The 19,508-nt window shown below is 46.6% G+C and overlaps 1 protein-coding gene across 2 annotated transcripts in view; it reads right to left on the bottom strand.

The window, feature by feature from the left end:
• The window catches only part of Sh3rf3 (SH3 domain containing ring finger 3), a 322,824-nt gene extending 303,677 nt beyond the window's left edge, over window positions 1–19,147 (bottom strand). For both annotated transcript variants that reach the window (XM_021205361.2, XM_029542691.1), the window contains exon 1: window positions 18,369–19,147. In XM_021205361.2, the coding sequence (XP_021061020.1) occupies window positions 18,369–18,920 (552 nt within the window). In that variant the 5' untranslated portion in view covers window positions 18,921–19,147. The remainder of the gene's footprint in view (window positions 1–18,368) is intronic.
• Between the last annotated feature and the right edge of the window lie 361 nt (window positions 19,148–19,508).

The raw sequence follows: 19,508 nt of genomic DNA, 5'->3' as shown, positions 1-19,508 counted from the left end.
TCTGTTAACTTGCTTTGCATTAGGTATTTGATCACAGATACATCTAGATCTAGATTTAGATCGATTCTAATAGGTTAAAAGTGATAATAAAAAGAACTTGCCATTATTCTAAAGTCTAGATTTAAGTCCGATTAGAGCACAAAACCTAAATTTATTGTAAATCATCTCCATTACATTTAGGTTTTTTTATTCTCCTGTTGTAAATATCATACCCAAAGCTTACTGCCTCAGTCTGCTAACCTACGCCTAGATTTGAAAGTTTCTAGCCTCCGTACAATCTAATCTAGGCCTAGAATGTTTTAAACCTCTGAGACTTACCGCTGAATAAGCTCATCAGTTCTAGTTCTTTCTGATCTCTGAATGGCTGGTTCAAGTCAGCTGTTCTGGCGCAAAACTAATCTCCATACTGACTGATTCAATCTGGCTTCTCTCTCGGCCTCTGACTGAATTGTTCTACTAGGCCTCAGACTAACTTTGGCAATATGTTCTAATCTTCTGGCTCCTTCTCACTCTCTGGCTCCTTCACCTGTGTCTAGTTTCTTTCTCTACAAGCTATCTCTGTACGACTGTCCCAGTAAAACTGCCTCCTCCTTCCTCTCTCTCTGCTTAAGTAGCCTCTCGCTGTTCTTATGACAGTTGGGCATATCCCTTCTGTCAAGTCTTCCTCTGATTCATCACTTTGTCTGCCACTCAATTAGACATCACTTTAAAGGGTGTGTCTGTATTCTGGCCAGAAGAATCAAAGGTGTGTGTGTGTGTGCGCGCACATGCACACAAACGCACAGGCATGCACACACACACACACACACACACACACACACACAAGAGATGAGCCACACCACAACTAGAAACTGGTTTGTGCAGTAAACAATACAATCTCTGGGTTCAAAGTGTGATCAAATGTTCTGCAACAGGTCTTGTGGTGGTGGTAGTGGTGATGGTGGTGGTGATGGTGGTGGTATGTTGTTTGTTTCTGTTTTATTTTGTTTTGTTTTGCTTTCTGCCATTTTAGTCAATGTCTAAAGAGCTGCAGACTCCAAGAAGAACATGAGCTCTGGTCAAACCTTGTCCTCTGCAGTGCTGCTGGCACCAGAGTTGTGTCAATGGGAACAACCCCGAGGCTCCCATGTTAGAATACTTAGTCCCCATTTGGTGCAGCTACTTGGGTAGGTTTATGAGACATGGCTTGCTAGAGAAAGTATATTATTGGGGAGGGGGAATTTGGAGTTTCAAAAGCCTCAAGACATTCCCAGTGTGCCCTCTGTGCTTGGTGCTTGCAGCTTGATATAAGAATACTCAGCTCCCAGTTCCAGTCACTTTATCTGTACCCTGCTGTGATGCCATCTCACCATTATGGACACCCTAACCCTCTGAAACCAATCAGAAGCCACAAATAGTAGTCCTTCCTTCTGCAGATTGGTTTTGTCACAGAGTTTTATCACAGCAATAGAAAAATAGCAAGTTCAGCCACAGAGACCCATACCTGGATGGCAGGGTAGAACAGACACTTGTGAAGCAACCATCTCACTGGACCATCCATGGCAAGCCATAGATAAGGAGCACAGCCTAGAGAGACCTGTAACGTGCAGGCTGTCCTGACACTTTTTAGTTGAACAAGTGAACTCCCTTCAAAGAGGAGGTACTGCTGGAGACCCCGTGCCCACATTAGAAGTCACTCATCTAAGGCTCGTTAAGATTTATGGTGATCTTTGAGATGAAAGTGGTTTAGAAGTGCAAATGACTGTCAATATGAATATTAATAGCAGGGTATTAATAACTGAAGTTGTGTGCCAGACACTCGGCTCTTGATTAAACAGAGTGAAGGAGCTCAAGCCAAACCAAAGACTTCTCAACCCCAAGGCAAAGAATCTACTGGTGACCAGATCCCAAGAGGGCAGAGAACATCCTGAGTGTCTGACTAGAAAAGTGTGATAAAAACAGGTCAACAGAGGCTGACACAGCCCGTCCTTACCCAGAGTCCTCCAGTACTGTGTGACCCATGACGGCCACTGGAACCAGACTCCCGAATAAGGTAGGATCGATGAATACATAAGAGATGGAAGGAAGGAATTTGGACCTGAAGCAGAAAATACACACAGGGAAGTGAAGATTCCAATGTTCTTCTGGATTCTGCCTACTCCACAGAAAGTAAATTATAGGACTTCTTTTTCTGTTAAAATTGCAAATCAGAACTGTTCTTCAAGCTGTGGATTCATCAGAAACATTTTTAACTGCCATAGTTGCTCATTACAAATATCTGGGACTAAAATGAACAGCAGCTGCCCTGCCAGGCTGTCTATGACCGCGTCTTACAACTCGGAGGCTCAAACACTCTAGGGTACGTGCTGCTTCAATCATGAACGTACTTTGCAGACTTTGAAATTATCCTTTTAAATGCTGGGGCTTTTGCCTGACTAATGCCATTTTTAATTATACGGAATCAAGTATTTTATTGTAATCTAATGGGGTCTATTACTCATCAAAATGGCACTCGTCAGCAACAATATTCTCCAGAGTCAATTACTCAACCCTTCTCTCATTCCAGAACGGCAGCAGCCTGCATGTGCAATTGTACACAGTTAGAGTTATCACGTCTTGCCAGTTTTCTCAGAAAGACACAAAGTGTCGTCAAGGAACCCTCATTATGATGGCTTGCAATGGGCTCTTGACAGTGGCCCTAACATGACTGATGGAGCTGTGACCTCAAGCCAGGTACACTATTCCCTCTGGGCCTGCTACAAGCTTTACACAGGTGGTACGGTGGGAATGGAGCCAATGTGTGGAAGGTCAGCAACTCCAGGCCCTAGAGGAAGCAGGCAGAAGAGCTAGTACTTCAACCTCAGCGACAACACAGTGTTCCCATCACACAAGGAGACATACATAAAAGCTGATAAGGACACAGCAGATGACCCAGCCAGAGCGTAGATCCCATACTTTCAGAAAACAACCTACCCAGGACAATTTACCTTGCATACAATCTATTTTAAGGGATTGAGTGATCTTAAGCAAACCCAAAGATAAGCAGAAATCGTCTATTCCCCAAAGCTTGTATTCAAAGATGTGAATGCCCAAGCCAATTACTAAGTATAAGTACAGCTTTATTAAAATCCTAAGTATGCTTGTAAATGTGTATACACATATGCAGAGGTACATAAATACTGATATGTATCAGTGACAAAGTGAATGATAAACAGATCAGCCTCCAGTGAAGGACACTGTGCCTAAAAAAGTGCTCATTAGCTTCCAAATACTTACAGGAGAAATTCATATTACTAAACCAAGTGCCATAAAACCTAGAAGCAGAGAAATGTACCAGAAAGGTCACTCAGTGGACAGTGGACAAATCAGTATCTTTTGAGAGAAGTAGTAATCAATAGCAAGCGACCAGACCTTGATGTGCCCCTCTTGAATAATTGACAAAGCATCTTTTTTGGACCATTTACAGGACTATGTTTAGCACTCCATTTAGTGCTGCAAAATAATTCACTCAAGTGTTGACTCCCTATCGCATCTATTAACCAGGTAGCAGTCGGCTAGTAGTAGACACAGTGCGGATAAGTCTTTGCGTGACCATCCAAGAGCTATCCTTCATTCAACCCTAGTGACAGAAAGGTTGCCTGTCAGTGCAGCCCGCATACCACCCATCACTGAGTCCAAAGTCCCCTGGGGCACCTCCAGCACACAGGGCAGCAGCACCTCCCTGTGCTTCCCTCCCTCCAGCTCCTCAGCGTCATCCTAAGGCCCTCTTCCCATCCCAGGACGTGAGCATTCCATAGGCTTCTTCTGAGAAACTCCAGGAAAGCACTAGCCACTACAGCTCTTAAGGGGCAAAGAGACTCGCTCCAGGTCCAGAGAGAGGAAATGCGTATTCTTAGACACAGGAAGGAACCTATTTGGACAGAAAGCCTTTGTTAGAAGCCCGAAAGGCATGGAGATAGCAAAGTCTGGAAAGGAAGATAGCCGGAAGATGGCAAAACCCAAACACTCTGAAAAGAGGCTGACAGGTGGTTAGAGCAGGAGTAGGCAGGAGAGGCAGAGAATGGGAGAGCAAGGAAGAAGAAGGGAGAGAGGAGAGAGAACAGAAAGATGTGACTGCCTGGACTTGGGCTGAACAAAGACAATAGACATGCACAACACAGGAGCTGAGGGCCAGCGCCTCACCGCAAAGAACTATAGGCAACTAAGGATCCCTGAGAGAAGAGCAGTCGTCTTCCTCAGGGACAAGCATACCAGTTGGTTATCTAATACCACAGGGGCAGCCCTGAAAACAATACACAGACTGTAATACACAGACTGAGCATCTAAGAATACATATGTATATACATACTGCGATGTTTGTTCTCGGTTGTCAGCTTGATTGACTACATCTGGAATTACCTAAAACCCCAAACTGGCTGGGCACACCTGTGAGGGACATTTACTTAATCATTTTTGAGGTGGGAAGATCTCTGAGGTGGGAAGACACGCCCCTGATCGGGACCACGCCTCCTGCTTGTAGCCTATATAAAGAACATGGAAGAAGGAAGTTGCTCTCTCCGCCTGCCTGCTCTCCATTCCATAGCAAGTCCGTTCCTTTCCTGGCATGAGAGCCTACTTCTTCAGGATTCCAGCATCTACTGAAGACCAGCCAAGAAACCCAGCCTCATGGACTAAACAACTACTGGATTCTTGGGTCTTCCATTGGGTATACAGTCATTGTTGTCGACCACAGCCTGTAAGCCATTCTAATAAATCCATCTCTATACATAAAGAGAAAGTCATTCTATAAGCTCTGTTACTTAAGAGAACCCTGACATATGTATGTATGTGTATGTGTATGTGTGTGTGTGTGTATGTATATATATATATATATATATATATATATATACACACATATATAACAAGAATATGAAAAAGGAGGCCATGATTTTGAAAGAGAGCAAGGAGGAGTATTTGAAAGGGTTTGGAGGGAGAGGGGAAAGGATGTAATTTATAATCTCAAAAATTAATTAATAAATAAAATAAAAAGAAATTTTAAACAGAACAAGGAAAGACAAGGAGGAAGCAAGGAAGATGAAAACAGAGGGAGAGAGAGAGAGAGAGAGAGAGAGAGAGAGAGAAGATAAGAACAAAATGACAGAAAAGGGACAAGGAGGGGTGGGGAGAGGAGAGGAAAGGAGGGGAGGGAAAGGGAGGGAAAGGAAAAGGAGGGGAAGGGAGGGGAGGGGAATAGAGGAGAGGGGAAGGGAAGGGAAGAGAAGGGAGGGAAGGGAAAGAGAAGGAAGGGAAAGAGAAGGGAGGGAAGGGGAAGGGAGAGGAGAGGAGAAGAAGAGAGGGGAGGGGAAGAGAAGAGAGGGCAAAGAAGGGAAGAGAAGGGAGGGAGGGGAAGAGAGGAGAGGGGAAGGAAGAGGAGGGGAGGGAGAGAAGGGGATGGGAAGGGAGTGGAGGAAAGGGAAGGGAGGGGAGGGAGGAAAAAGAGAGAGGAAGGAAAGAAGAAAGAGGGGAGAGGAGGGAGGGGAGAGGAGGAGAAGGGAGGGGAGGGGAAAGGAAGAGAATGGAGGAAAGAGGAAGACAGGGAAGGGGAAGGGAAGAGAATGGAAGAGAAGGGAGGGGAGAAGAAGCAAGGGGAAAGGAAGGGAAGGGACGGATACCCATAATTTTGGGAAGGAAGAAGTGTTTAAAATAAGCAATGCAAATAAAGCTCCTATGTGGTTCTTCAGTGCAAGCCCTGACTCTCCAAGAATCCAACCTAATTAGGATCCCACATGGTGACCTTGCGCTAAGGAGGTCAGCTGACCTTGATGCAAACCTCTTGCTGGTGTTAGAACAACTGTACCCCCAGAGTGGTCCTGATGGCAAGATGTCTACAGGAGGAAAAAGACAAGGAAACTACAGGCCGTTTACCTCACTGCTGTGGACTTACATGACCCATGACTTGCTCACCGCCCTAAAGGCTTCTTGGCAGGAAAGCCAATGCAAACATTCAACAGAAACAGCACTGGGGAGAGATTTCTTTCACTCTTCTGCACTTGATACCCTGCCTACCTTTTTTGAGTTGGAATGAGCTCTCTGTCAGTTCAGTTCCAGGCTGTCTCATTACTAATGCTTGTTCCTAGACCCTCAGTCTGTTTGTCCTAAAAGAGGGAAGATCCATGAGCCCCAACTGTAACAGACACCATTCTCACACAGTACACTCCACGTTCACTAATATGGGGAAGTGGGGCCGAGGAAGAGGGACAGCAGAAACAATTCCCATTTATTAAGCTTTCACCAGGGCACATGATGGATGCCCTGTAATCCTAGTTTGGGAGACCCTGAGTTTGCAGACATCCTAAACTGCACAAGTTGCAGGCCAGCATAATCTACACTGCAAGATCCTGGAAGAGGAGGGGATGTGAAGGGGCCTGGGATGTAGCTCAGTGGTTACAGCACTTGCCCAGCATATATGCGTATATACCAAAAAGACATGAAATCAGTCCCTACAGAAGGGACATGAGTTCTCCGGTGTTTACAGTGGCACAGGCATGGTAGTCAGCAAGTGGAGTCAACCTACGTGTCCATCAATATGTGAACAGGTAGAGAAAATGTAATACAGGTAGACAGATGATGACAGAGATAGATAGATAGATACATACATACATACATACATTGATACATATATAGATACAGAGACACATACATAGATACAGAGATTGATACAGAGATGATAGATGATAGATACAAATATATATAGATAGATACATAAATACATAAATTGATACATACATAAATACATAGATTGATACATACATAAATGCATAGATTGATACATAGATATATAGGTGATAGATAAATAGACGGTAAATAGATGGAGGAAGGGAGGGAGAGAGAGAAAGAGAGAGAGAGAGAGAGAGAGAGAGAGAGATCTTGCCATCTGATACATGATGGACAAAACCAAAGGACATGATGCCAAATAAACCAGGCATAGAAATACAAACAGCACGCAAGCTTTTTCATCAGAAAAACACTGATCTCGTAGAAGCTGAGAATCAAATGGTGGTTACTGGATTCCAGGTGGGGAAAGGAGGACGGAGAGGGGATGGGAGTGGGTTCGAAGTTACAGACAGACAAGAGTAGAATGAAGACAGTTGATGTGTTTTACATTTCAAAATAGCTAGAACCGGTTTGTTGTTTTGTTTTTTTTTTAAATCTTCTCAGCACAAGGAGATGGTGAATTTTTAAGATGATAGAGCCGCTAATTACCTTTATTTCCTCATTGCACAACATACAAAAACATGACAGTCTGTCCTATAAATAGGTACAATTAACATGCATCAATCAAAAGCAAAATAAAGACCTACCCACACCCTCTTAGCTAAGTTGAGCAGGTGACTGCATAAAGGAGCCCCAGGGGCTTTGTGGAGGCCATTCTTCCCCTGGAGAACCAGGTGTTGGGGCTCACACCGTCTTCCCTGATCACTCAGAGCCTTAAAGCCCAGCAGGCTGCCCTGTTCCCTCTCTCAGACTCATCAGGCTCCGTCATCAACAGTGAGTGATCCTGGGGTACCAGGGTGAGCCAGCTATGAGAGTCACGGGAGACATAGCTGATTCCAAGGCTGGTCAAAGCCCCACAAATGTGGTACTGAAATCACATTCCGTTCTGCCCAGCACATTCTGGATAGAACAGAATAGTCATGGGAATGTTTTATTCGGGGGGGGGGGGGAGGGAGTAAGGACTGATGGGATCAAACCCAGGGTAATGCACATGTTAGGTAAATGCTCTCCCACTAAGATAGTTCTCTAATTATATGTGAATTTTTAAGAATAAACATAAGACCACACGTAGAAAGGTGCTCGTAGGGCGATTGGACAGCTGCTAAAAAAACCAGGAACCTGGTAAACCTCAGAGTTTACCAGGCCTCAGAGCTACCAAAACTCCACCCAGAAGGGTCCCAGAGCCCTACAGTTCCAAACAGGAAGAGTAGTGGGCACCAGTCCCACTTGGCTATCCAAGAAACCACTGGGCAGCCCGTAGAAAACTTGAGATTCCAGAAGACATGGCAGCATCAGGGAAGGGACACCACAGCCAAAAGACACACACTTGTGGAGGCTAGAGAGAAGACGCAATCCCAGCTAAGCATACCTGAGGGCTTATGCAGGGAGCCACCTGCATACTCAACAGGCAGGCACAGACAGGAGAAGAGGTCCTCCTGGCAGAGGTAGCCATGACCCTCAGTGGCTGCTCTGAACCTGTCTTCAGCTTGCTTCCACCCATCTTTCTTGGGACTCATACTCTAAATTCACATTAGCCTTCTTGACAGAGATGCGTGGCTAACTCAAGCCTCAGTCCACCCCATGAAGAACCCACCAGCAGGAAGGCTAGTGGTGTCAGCTGCCATCCTTATTCAAGTGGCCTTTGTTGATGCTGGGGAAGTCAGACAGGCAGGGCTCAAAGGTCACACAGGGCTCCTGCCCCTCCTCCAGTTCACTGTTGTGGAGAGAATGCCTAACCAATGAAGGTTCAAAACAGAATTACTAACTAGCTAGTACTCCCTCCTGGGAGCCACAAAAACAGCTAAGGGTGAGAAAAACATTTAGCCCATAGGAGGGGAAAAGGAGGAAAGAGCACTACAAGCAACCAGGGGAATTTAAAACGGAGTCAGAAATGCCTCGAAGGAAGAATAATGAAAGAAAAAAAAAAAAGACCCGGGCTGACTTCAGCAGACTGGGCTGTTCCTGGCATCACCTGCCCTTGGATGAAGCTGCCTGGCATCTGGCCACAGAGGGTATGTTCTGCCATGGCTCTGGCCTCTCCACACACATCCAGATACCACCAAAGGACCTGGTGGTCACAGGTATTTCAGATCCAGTTCATAACAATCCTACAAGGGCATCCTAGGGTCACAAAGACGGGCTTCTCAGCCCACAAGGCTGCTATCAGCAACAAAGGCATTACGTGGTCCCCGGGGCCATCTTTGGTGCTGATTGCCAAAAGCAATCCGTGGATTAGTTTGAGAACATAAAGGAGCAGTTACAGCCAACGTCAACCGTACTTAACAGACTGACTATTAATCTTAAGTGGAAAAACAAATATTTCCTATAATATCTAAATTATGGAGAATATATTGCTGAGGTTTTGAGGAAAAAAATAAAGGGACATTGGTATACACAGACATTACAAGCAAAAGCATGGTTCATAAAAGACAAATAGTGAGGAGTCAGTGTCCGATTGTGGAACTCGGAGGGGGGTTAGGGGGAAACGTCCAACTATATGTAACAACTATGCTTACTAAGCATGAGGCACAACAGACACCAACCATGAGAACCAACCATGAGTACCAAGCATAGACATCAAGTCCAAGGACTCACCAAGTACACCCAACGGAGAGCATCAACCAAGAGCATCAACCACATGTAATGACCATGCACATAAAGCAGGTACCATGTACAAATACCAATCACGAGCACCAAACATGTATGTCAAGTAGAAGCATCAACCACAAATAACAATCACACATTGCAACCGTATGTTTCGACCATGCATACCAACGTGTATCAATCATAAGCATCAAGTACATGCAACAACCACATGGAGTAACCACGAACACCAGTCATATGGCTTAACCACATGCACCAACCATGACTATCAGCCAGGAGCAACTAATCTTCCACATCAACCGTGAACATAAATCATTCATACCAAACATGATCACTGACTAGGCAATGCTAGCCATGACCAACCAACCTTGCATACCAAATAAAAACATTGATCACATGCGCCAAGGACATATATGTGTCCTTTCCAAAGGATACAATAACTATGGTGCTGGAGGGTCAAGAGCCAGTGAAGAGGCTACCCATGGCTTTAAGCGTGAAGCTTTCTGCTCATCTATGTTCTCCATGGGCCTTGTAATGAGTGATGTGGAAACAGCTTAGTATTTCATAACTCTGTGCCTCTGCTCAATAAACACATTCTACTTCTTTGAAACAGTGGTTGTGTGGGGATCATCTCTACCTGCCCACTAATGCTGATCTGTATACTTTAAGCACTGATAGTGTCACCTTTCAGCTCTGGGCTCTTCCCATTCATACAACTGCAAACACAGAATGCCAAGGTCCTAACAGTTGCATCAGTGGATGCCCAGAGGCTATGTCCTGACCATTCTCTCTAAAAGATGCAATTTAACGCAAAAAAAAAAAAAAAAAAAAAAACTAAAAAATTTTTAAAAAGTACATAAAAACACTAAAAGACACAAAAAAAAAAAAAAAAAAAAAAAAAAGTAGATGGTACTTGTCTTAGTCTGAGCTTCTATTTCTGTGATGAAACACCATGACCAAAAGCAAGTTGGGGAGGAAAAAGTTTATTTGGTTTATGCTTCCACATTTAGTTCATCACTGAAGGAAGTTAGATCAGGAACTCAAACCTGACAGGAACCTGAAGGCAGGAGCTGATGCAGAGGCCATGGAGGGGTGCCTTGCTCCTCATGGGCTGGCTCGGCCTGCTTTCTTATAGAACTCAGGACCAACAGCTCAGGGATGGCACCACCCACAATGGGCTGGGCCCTGCCTGATCAACCACTAGCTAAGTGCTCTACAGGCTTGCCCACAGTCTAATCTTACAGATGCATTTTCTTAATTGAGGTTCCCTCCTCTTAGATGACATCAAACTAGCCAGCACAGTACCCAAAATCTGCTTGTCACTTTGCACCAAGGGGTAGAGTATGATAGGTTTTAAAATAGCTTTACAGTCCCAGCAACAGCAAGACCAGGAATTATTTGACATTTAAAACCCCGAAGCCTTCATTTTTCTCCCCCCCACGCACTTTATCCCTGCACATTTAAAAAGTAATTTTCTACATAATAAATATCTGTGACTTCTCGTTGAATTCATTGGGAATAGATATTCCATACGTGTAAAGCCTTGAAGAGATAAGGTGTCCTCCAAAGCGGCTGCTCCAGGCCTCCCAGGAGCCTTTCTCACTGGTTAGCAATCGTTGGAGGAATGTTTTGACCTGCAAGAGATCCACCAACGGCCTCTTTGAAAAGCAAAAGCAACGTCTTCATGGAAGCCCTCTGTGTCTGATGATACTCGCTATACCTCGTAGACATCCTCTGACACATGTCAAGGCTTCCCTACTTCCTTTCTCCTCTCCAGTACTTCTGGGTTCGTCCCAGTAAAACAAGTGTAACAATCCTTTGCTAATGTGGCTCAAATCCATAAGGAGAGATCCGGAGAACCTCACTAATGATGGCGGTGGTGCTGAAAGATGATTCCCAAATCAACAGATGCCTCAAGCAGCGTGCTAGACACACCTGAGCTCTACTGTTCCGGCTGCAGAGGGAAGGCCTCTGTCTCCTAATCACACGGCATGCTGGGAGCGACCGACCACACAAGACCCGGCAATGAGCACAGCCCACCTCTGATAAGCATGTTCTCTGTACCAAAGCTGCGGAAGAAACCAAGAAATCCAGCCTACGGTTGGCTACGTAAGACCCCAAGTTCCATCGGAATGAAAGAAAAGAGGGAGGGTGGGAGAAGGAAAGAGGAAGAGGAAAATGAGAGAGGGAGGAGGAGAGAAGGAAGGAGGGCCTTCCTTGACACTTCTCATCCCCTCTCTACGAAATACAGAAAGATCCAGAAAGCAGAAGCACCAAGTCTTCATTTGGCAAATCATTATAATAGAAGAAACAGTGAGAATCGGCTACAACTCCCACCAATGCCGCTCCCTTCATCGGGAATTCCTGCCCAGGGAGGTTAGGGGTGATGTGGTAGAGCTCTTGCCTAGCATGTGCAAGGCCCTCAAATAAATCCTCAGCACTGGAAATGCTCCCAAAATAGAAACAAAACATTGTATATATGCAGATATGTTTATAAGTATACATGTATGTACACTCAGGAGGCAGAGGCAGGTGGATTTCTGAGTTCAAATCCAGCCTGGTCTACAAAGTGAGTTCCAGGATAGCCAGGGCTATACAGAGAAACCCCGTCTCGGAAAAAAAAAAGTATATATATATATATATATATATATATATATATATGCACATACATTTATTTATTCATTTATGTATTCATTCTCAGCAACATGCCCAGCTATGTAATTTAATGGAAATAAACACAACTGATTATAAATAAACCCCAGTACAGTTTCCTCCCAGGCACCCCCTGCCCACCCTCTACATTAGGCACAGGCCTGGCACACTGCAGTTGCACCCATGAAGCCGGCCCTCTCTCCTTACCCTGGCCCACATGAAACTTATGAATTCATGGGACCACTACGGATACATTCCACGAAGAAGTTCGTGCTTACAGATAACCAGTGTGTCAGTGAGTGGTGCAAATGTATAATGAAGAAGCATCCTATGAACTGTAGCCCCTTTAAGGTCCCCCAGACAGTTCCATCTCTCAGTAGACATAAGCCACTGATCACCAAAGTGGACTTTAAAGAGAAAGCAACCAGAGCCAGGGGTGGCACATGCCTTTAATCCTCGCACTGCAGAGGCAGAGGCAGGTGGATCTCTTTGAGTTCAAGGCCATCCTGGTCTATAGAGTGAGTTCCAGGACAGCCAGGGCTACATGAAGAAACCCTGACTCAAAAGATGAAGAGAAGGGGGAGTGGGGGAAGGGGGGCAGAGGGAGGGGCAGAGAGAAAGCAACTGTGGTAGAATACAAATAACATTAAGGTTTTCAGAAACTCCCATCTAACTTCTCCCGGTGAGCAAAGGGGCCCACAATGCATTGTGCTAAGAGAACTCCTACGTCACTCATCGCTGCCAACACCTTCAGTCTGACAACCTCTTTTTAAAGGTTAATTAAAATTCCAATAGAATGCCCATGGCGTATGCATTTCTCATTCTGCGTATTGGAAGATCTCCCATGCACAGCAAACCTGACAAAAACTGACCTTGGCCTCTTCAAGAGAACCTATGAAGAACACTTTCTTCTAGCTAAGTGTTCACTGATATTTTATTTCAAACATGTATCTGGAATGTGACTGTGCTGGCTGTAAAAGATAGGACTAAATAGAGATTGAATTAAAATACTCATCAGAAACAACCACATAACTGAGAGCCAATTCTGCCATGCTGGAAGTGGGAAATGATGGGAGGGATGCTCAAAGGGGGAAATGACGGGAGGGACTCTGCACAGCCCCACCACAGGAGGGGCTCAATCCCAGTCAACTGCAGAGCTTTCCCACTCCCTCAGATCAAGGAAGTAGGCTTGCTTTCAGGAGAGGCCGCCAGCCAGCTGGAGCCACAAGTCAGCAAGATGATCCTCCCCTGCAATGGTCCTCACCTGCGGTCTCACTTAAAGCCACAGGTAGTTTTGCTTTTTTGGTTGTCACTGGGCTCTTACTCTTCACTTTGATGATGCTTATAAAGACCAGGGCCACTGTCTGTGATAAGACATAAAACCTGGACGGGGCAGTGGAAAACATGAAGAACACTCCAGTAACCATTGGGCTTCTGTTCACCGATGCTCCATGATCCAATCTCCATAACACAGGATGACTTTGAACCTAAAAGCAAAGTGTGGCACCACACACAAACACACACACACAAACACATACACATACATATACACATGGATATACAGTCATATACACACATATACAAATACAGAGAGAGAGAGAGAGAGAGAGAGAGAGAGAGAGAGAGAGAGAGAGAGAGAGACCTACCTGTCCATATGAACAAATAGTTCTCCACATGCACTCTTAGCTTAGTATCCCAAATGTACTCACTAGCAGGGTCCATTGGATCCCTCCAGGGTCCCCAGGAAAGAAACCTCGTTGGTGATGTGGGTAACTTACTTGCTCCAGACAGACTGGTTGTAAGGAAGTAGAGAAGGCAGAATTAAAACTATTGTGGTAGAGCTCCTGACCCCTGTGTCACCCTTGGGTATCGCAGAGTCCCCTTCCCTCTGTCTCCTTCAATAAGGACTCCCACGGGGCCTAGGGGAGGTCCTGGGCTTCAGGTCTGGAGAGGATGATGAGAGGAAAGGCCCCAGCCGCACTGCAGCACCAGTTCCAAGATGCAAGGGGAAGTACATGAAGCTGACCAAACCACACTTTGTACACTTAGAGAACCATTCTCTGCATCTCGCTACGGACATGCCGGGGTGCCGCCTGCAGCGACTGCCTTTCTCAAAGGCTAGTTTGGGGCTGGAGGTAAAAGCGGCCCAGTGGCAAAGCAGGGTGGACATGTGTGACTGCTGAGGACCGGCTGGTCTGCCTGACCCCTGCAGCCCCTGCTGAGCTGCCAGACCACTGCCCAGAGCTACCTGTCACCTATGCTCAAACCGTAACAGATGAGGGAACATCCCCGCCATGATAATACTCTACGACTCTTCCCACAGCTATAAAATAGCAGCCTTGAAGAGCATCTGTGACCTTGATTTGGGGCGAACCAAATAATGAGGTCAGTGCTACTTCTGTTTGGAACCGTGTCCATCAGTTAGCCAGTTTGTCTCGGAATAAGAAGATTCCTCTAACCTCAAAGCCAGTTACACACCCAACTCAAAGCTCATCTCGCTGGTATTCAGTTAACCAGCTACCTCACAGAGCTTTGGTAACGAACAGAAAGCCCACACATAGCAGCAGGTGCCTAATAACACCAGAACTCTGGAAGGTGAGGCAGAAGGATTAAGAGTTCAAGGCTTATATGGACCATATAGTGAAACTATGTCTCAAAACATTTAAACAAAAATGGATACAAATATTCTGTAAGGCATGGTATACAATAGATTCGAAGTGAATGGTAATTTAGATTATCCACTAAAACCAGCAGTAAAACAAACAAACAAACAAACACCGAGCAGCAAGCATTACAGTCTCTGAAGTACTGTTCTCACCCACACAGCATCCTGAGCAGACAGGCAAAGCTCTCAGGTCACCAGCTGTCTGCTACCCTTTGGGTTATCTGGCTTCTCTCAGAGTCCAAGTGCACTCAGGAGGCAAGAGACAGCAAGAAGTTGAGTTCAAAATGATGCTTGGATAACATAATCAATTCAAGGCCAATCTGGGCTTCAAGAGACCCCGTTTTAAGCAAGACCACCACCACCAACAACAACAACAAAGCCAAAAAGGGACACAATGCAGGCCCATGATGAAACTAGGTGGCTCACTACCTGGCAGGCACAGGTGAGGCCCACACATACGTAGCCATGGATGAAACCTAGCCATACATTCCGGCTCAGCACAGAGGAGGGGGAGACACAATATAAACTAATTAGCAACTGAGCCGACTTTGATGTCATCAAAGGCACGGTCAAACTTCCCACAGTCCTTTAGTCTGTGAAAATACCTTTACTCTTAGACCTCATGGAGTGCTGCAGGAACGCCAGCCAGTGCCCAGAGCGGCCTCCTGAGAGCCAAGACCAGCTCTCTTTCCCCACTTCCTTGGGCCAGGACCATAACAAGAGACCAAGATGACCGACTGGCACAACAGAGCTCATCAATGGGTTCTCTCTACGCCAAATAAAGGCAAGGAACATTCAAAAATAAAAGCACTCGTTAACGTAGGAATCATCACATACTTAAATCTTTATTAAATCCTTCATATTAAAAACCTAATCTCCAAGTTACTCAGTTTGAAGTCATGATAGCCTTTCGGCAGAATCCTTGTCTGTCTGCCTGTTGGTTTGTTGGTTTGCTGTGGATGGAACGAACCTCTGGGATACCACTGTGTCACCAAGCGACATCCCCACCAAGGTAACCCTTAGACTGCCCTAATAAAACCCAGTTGGTAACAGTTTGGGTTTTATTTATAATATTAAAGTTCTCTCTCGAAACTTTCAAAACAATCAAGTTGAGAAAATCAGCACACATTAATTATATACTCTATTAATAATAAAGATATAAATAATATAATAAATAGAATGATATAATTAATTCTGTTATAATCAGCACAAGTAATTTCAACAGTTTTACAGTTATCATCAAAGCCAGACTTACACATCACTTTAAGAAACCACAAAGAGACAGTATTTACCAGCAAACGAAACAATTGGTGATCCCAAACTATGTAATAGGCACGCCTAACTTGGTACAAATGTCTAGGAGCAGCATCAGTAACTGATCTTTCTTTTTTAAAAGCCTCGTCTCAAATCATTCATGTGAGAACAGAGTTAAGAGGCTCTGCTTATCAGGTAGGGGACTCTAAGTGTGCTGACAACAGCCGAACCCTGTCCTGCTCAGAAGGCTGCCTTCTGTGACCTGCAAAATGAAACCAAACTGAAAACTTCAGTACATTTTACACCTAATGAAGTCTCCAAATTCAGCTGTAACTGAGTTAAGAACATAGGTATGCTAGATATCTGTCTATAATCTATATACCTTAAAAGTTTACGTATCTCCTATAGCCCAAAAAATCTGAGAAGCTTCCTCGAGAAAGGAGAAATGCGACATAATCATGGTTACTATTGGGTCATATTTGGTGTTTGTTAAAATGATGGAATGGGGATCTGCTTATTAAACAACATGCAGCAATATCCAGAGCGCAGCCTCGATGGGAACCATCAGCACAGGGACAATCAGTTCAGGGACAGTGGAGTACCAAGAGCCCATTTGGAAGTGATTTTAACTGGTCTCTGCTTACAGGTGGCTCACACCTACATAACACGCAGTTCCAGTCTCTGCCTCCTGTCACATCCATCATTGTCCCCTAGACTGCTCATCGAGACCTGATGCCATCATCCCACAGTGGTAGTGTGGTAGAAGCACACAAGGCTTCCAGCTGATCAAGAGGAAACCCAATGGCTACTGGAAACCAATGAGCAAAAGCTGCAGATATTAAAACCTCTGCCTCTGCTACTTTGCTTTCTGAGCACAATCAAATATCACTAGATTTAATTCTGGCTGTTCCCCAGAACCTGAACTTAGTCCTTTTGAGACAACTGTGAGGGAAAGTCTGCACTCTGGTTGACGCGACAAAAAGAAAACATGTTCTCAAATTCCCAGAAGTGGGGACATCCTAAACCACGGTGTACGTGGCCACACAGAATCAACTAGGGTCTCAAAATCGTCAAGTCCAAACATGAATTCTGTATACTCAAGCACTCACGCTAAAACTATAAGCTCCCACCTTGTGGGCAGACAAGTTCCAAAGAATGCTCTGAACAGAATTAGTTCCCGGAGCTAATTCTGAGGCTGTGCCTTTCCCTCCATCAGAGGCTCCAGGCCAACTACAACTCCTCAAGGTGCGCTGGACCCTCATCTGTCAGCAGCTTCTGACATCTGAGGGGCCCAAGCATCTCACCAGAATCATAGCTCCAAAAGTCATTTAATTATTGAAGCAGGAGGAAGCAACAAATAAATCTTGCAAATGAAAGTCTTCAGTTCTGATGTTAGAGTAAAAGCAACATGGGCAAGAAAGAAAAGTTTCCGAACTTCTAATGGAGCATACGGCTGAATTTAATCACCATTAAAAGCCAAATTTCAATTTCGATCCTTCAGAGACCATCCTAAGAAGGCATGCACATCCCTTGTATGTCTTTGCCTACCCTCTCTTCCTGGTCCATAGAAAACTCATATTCAGCCATCCGCAGAACGTCCTCCAGCAAGAACAGAAGTAGTGAAGTCTATATAATGTGGCTGTGCTAAATTTAATAATGAAAATTCAAAACAACTGTCCACCTGGGAAAGCAACCCTGCTTAAGAGCCCACAGGCGAAGCTTGGCTAGAGAATGCCAAGACTAAGCACAAGACAAAGTAAGTGTTCCTGGAGATTTTAGGTGAAGTCCTTCGTTCTGGGGCAGCTGTACTCTCCGGGCAGTGTCTGCCCACTTTGCCCTCTCCCCTGTCCTCCACAGCTAAGCAGGCAAGAGACTGCTAACGCCCGGTCAGTGATCAGAACCAGTGAACCATTAAGCAATAAGTCCCCAATTGGTGGCCTGAGAGGGAAGAGCAGGACTGAGGAGGTGTGGCAAAAGATGGTTGTTTCTGGGGAATTGGAGGGGTGATCAAAGTTAAAGATAGATGAGTGGATGGATGGATGGATGGATGGACGGACGGACATACAGGACCGGCCAGCTTAGTCAAAATGGAAGTGGTAGAGAGCAGCAGGACAGATGGCATGTCCACCTAATGAGAGCATGGGTTTTACCTCACATATAAACAGATTTAGGGGAGAAGATGTAAGGACTGGGCTTGGAAAGTGACTTAAGGTTCCCACAAGAAGTTTGAAGTAAGGATGTGGGGCAGGGGGATGCTGTGATGGGATGTAGTCAAGAACTGGTAAAGTAGGAACTTTCAGCTAAGCAGAGTCCCTGGGAAACAGAGAAGTTGTTAAAGAAGAATAAAACAAACGAGTGGGCTAGTTGCTCTACTTATAATCACAACTACTCGCACATACACGTGCAAACAAGCTTACACATTCCCACACAGTGGCGCCATGTCATTGGGATACATTCTTACCTTAGCCACTGGCACGCTCCTATTAGTCGCCACGTCGCACAAACTGGAGGTAGAGCTGCCTGCCGCCGCTGAGAGAAAGACTGGCGACCGCGGGGGACTGCCGGTCGCCCCTCCAGCGCCGCCAGCGAGCGCTGAGAACGAACCCGGGCCCGGGCGCGCGGGAGGGCTGCTCCCCGGGCTGGCACCCGTGCGGGGCCTCTGGCGAATGCCATCCAGCAGGCGCACTAGCAGTATGTTGGCGGGCAGCTCGTCCACACCGCAGCCCACCAGGATGCGGCACTCGGGACAGCGTAGCTCGTGGCGCGAGCACACGATGCTCTCCAGACAGCGTCGGCAGAAGGTGTGCTGGCATGGCAACACCTTGGCCGTAGTGTCCAGGCGCTCCAGGCACACAGAGCATTCCAGCAAATCCAGCAGCGATGACTCGTCCATATCCTCTTCAGTCCTCGCCTGGGCCCCCCTCTGCTGTTCACCCTGCCTGTCCTCGCCCTCGTCCCGAGCTGCGGTGGCCGCCGCCTTGGACGCGCACAGCCAGGACGCCCCAAGCAGCATGGGGGAGGCGCCAGGGCGGGCCCAGCGAGCCGCCCAAGTCTAGCAGCCAGAGCCCGGCCCGCCGAGGAGAGCGGGCATTTACGCCCAGCCCGGGCAGCCGCCGTCAATAAACAGGGTTCGGTCCCCGCGCGGCGCACGCTGACAGCCCGAGGCGCTGGCCTCCACGATTTGCAAAGTGACACGCCGAGACTGCCTGCGAGGCTGGCACCGGAGTTCCGGAGCCCCGAGGCAACTCTAGCCAGCCGAGCCCAATCAGCCCTCCTACGCGCGCGCACCGCCGCTGCGGGCTACACCTGTGCCGCCGCGCCGCCCGCGCCCCGGAGCCCAGCAGCGGGGAGTGCAGGGAGAGGCCGGCCGGGTCCCCAGGGAGACCGGGGCGCGGCGTGCGCGCTCCCCCGCGCCGCAGGCGAGCCGCACCGCCCCCCTCGGCGCCTCCATGCGCCCTCGGGCTGCCAGAGCGCCACCGCCTTGCTCAACTAGCCCAGCCGGACCTCGTCCCTGGGTCGCGGGCACGTGTGCGGGGGGACGCGCAGAGGTCACAGTCACTGCGGGGGTGTTGGGAAACGGACACCTCTCCTGCCTTGGAGC

This window comes from Mus pahari, chromosome 9 (assembly GCF_900095145.1).
Source record: "Mus pahari chromosome 9, PAHARI_EIJ_v1.1, whole genome shotgun sequence".
Classification (NCBI taxonomy): domain Eukaryota; kingdom Metazoa; phylum Chordata; class Mammalia; order Rodentia; family Muridae; genus Mus; species Mus pahari.
Note: the sequence above shows the minus strand (reverse complement) of the source record. Positions and strands in the feature narration are given on the sequence as shown.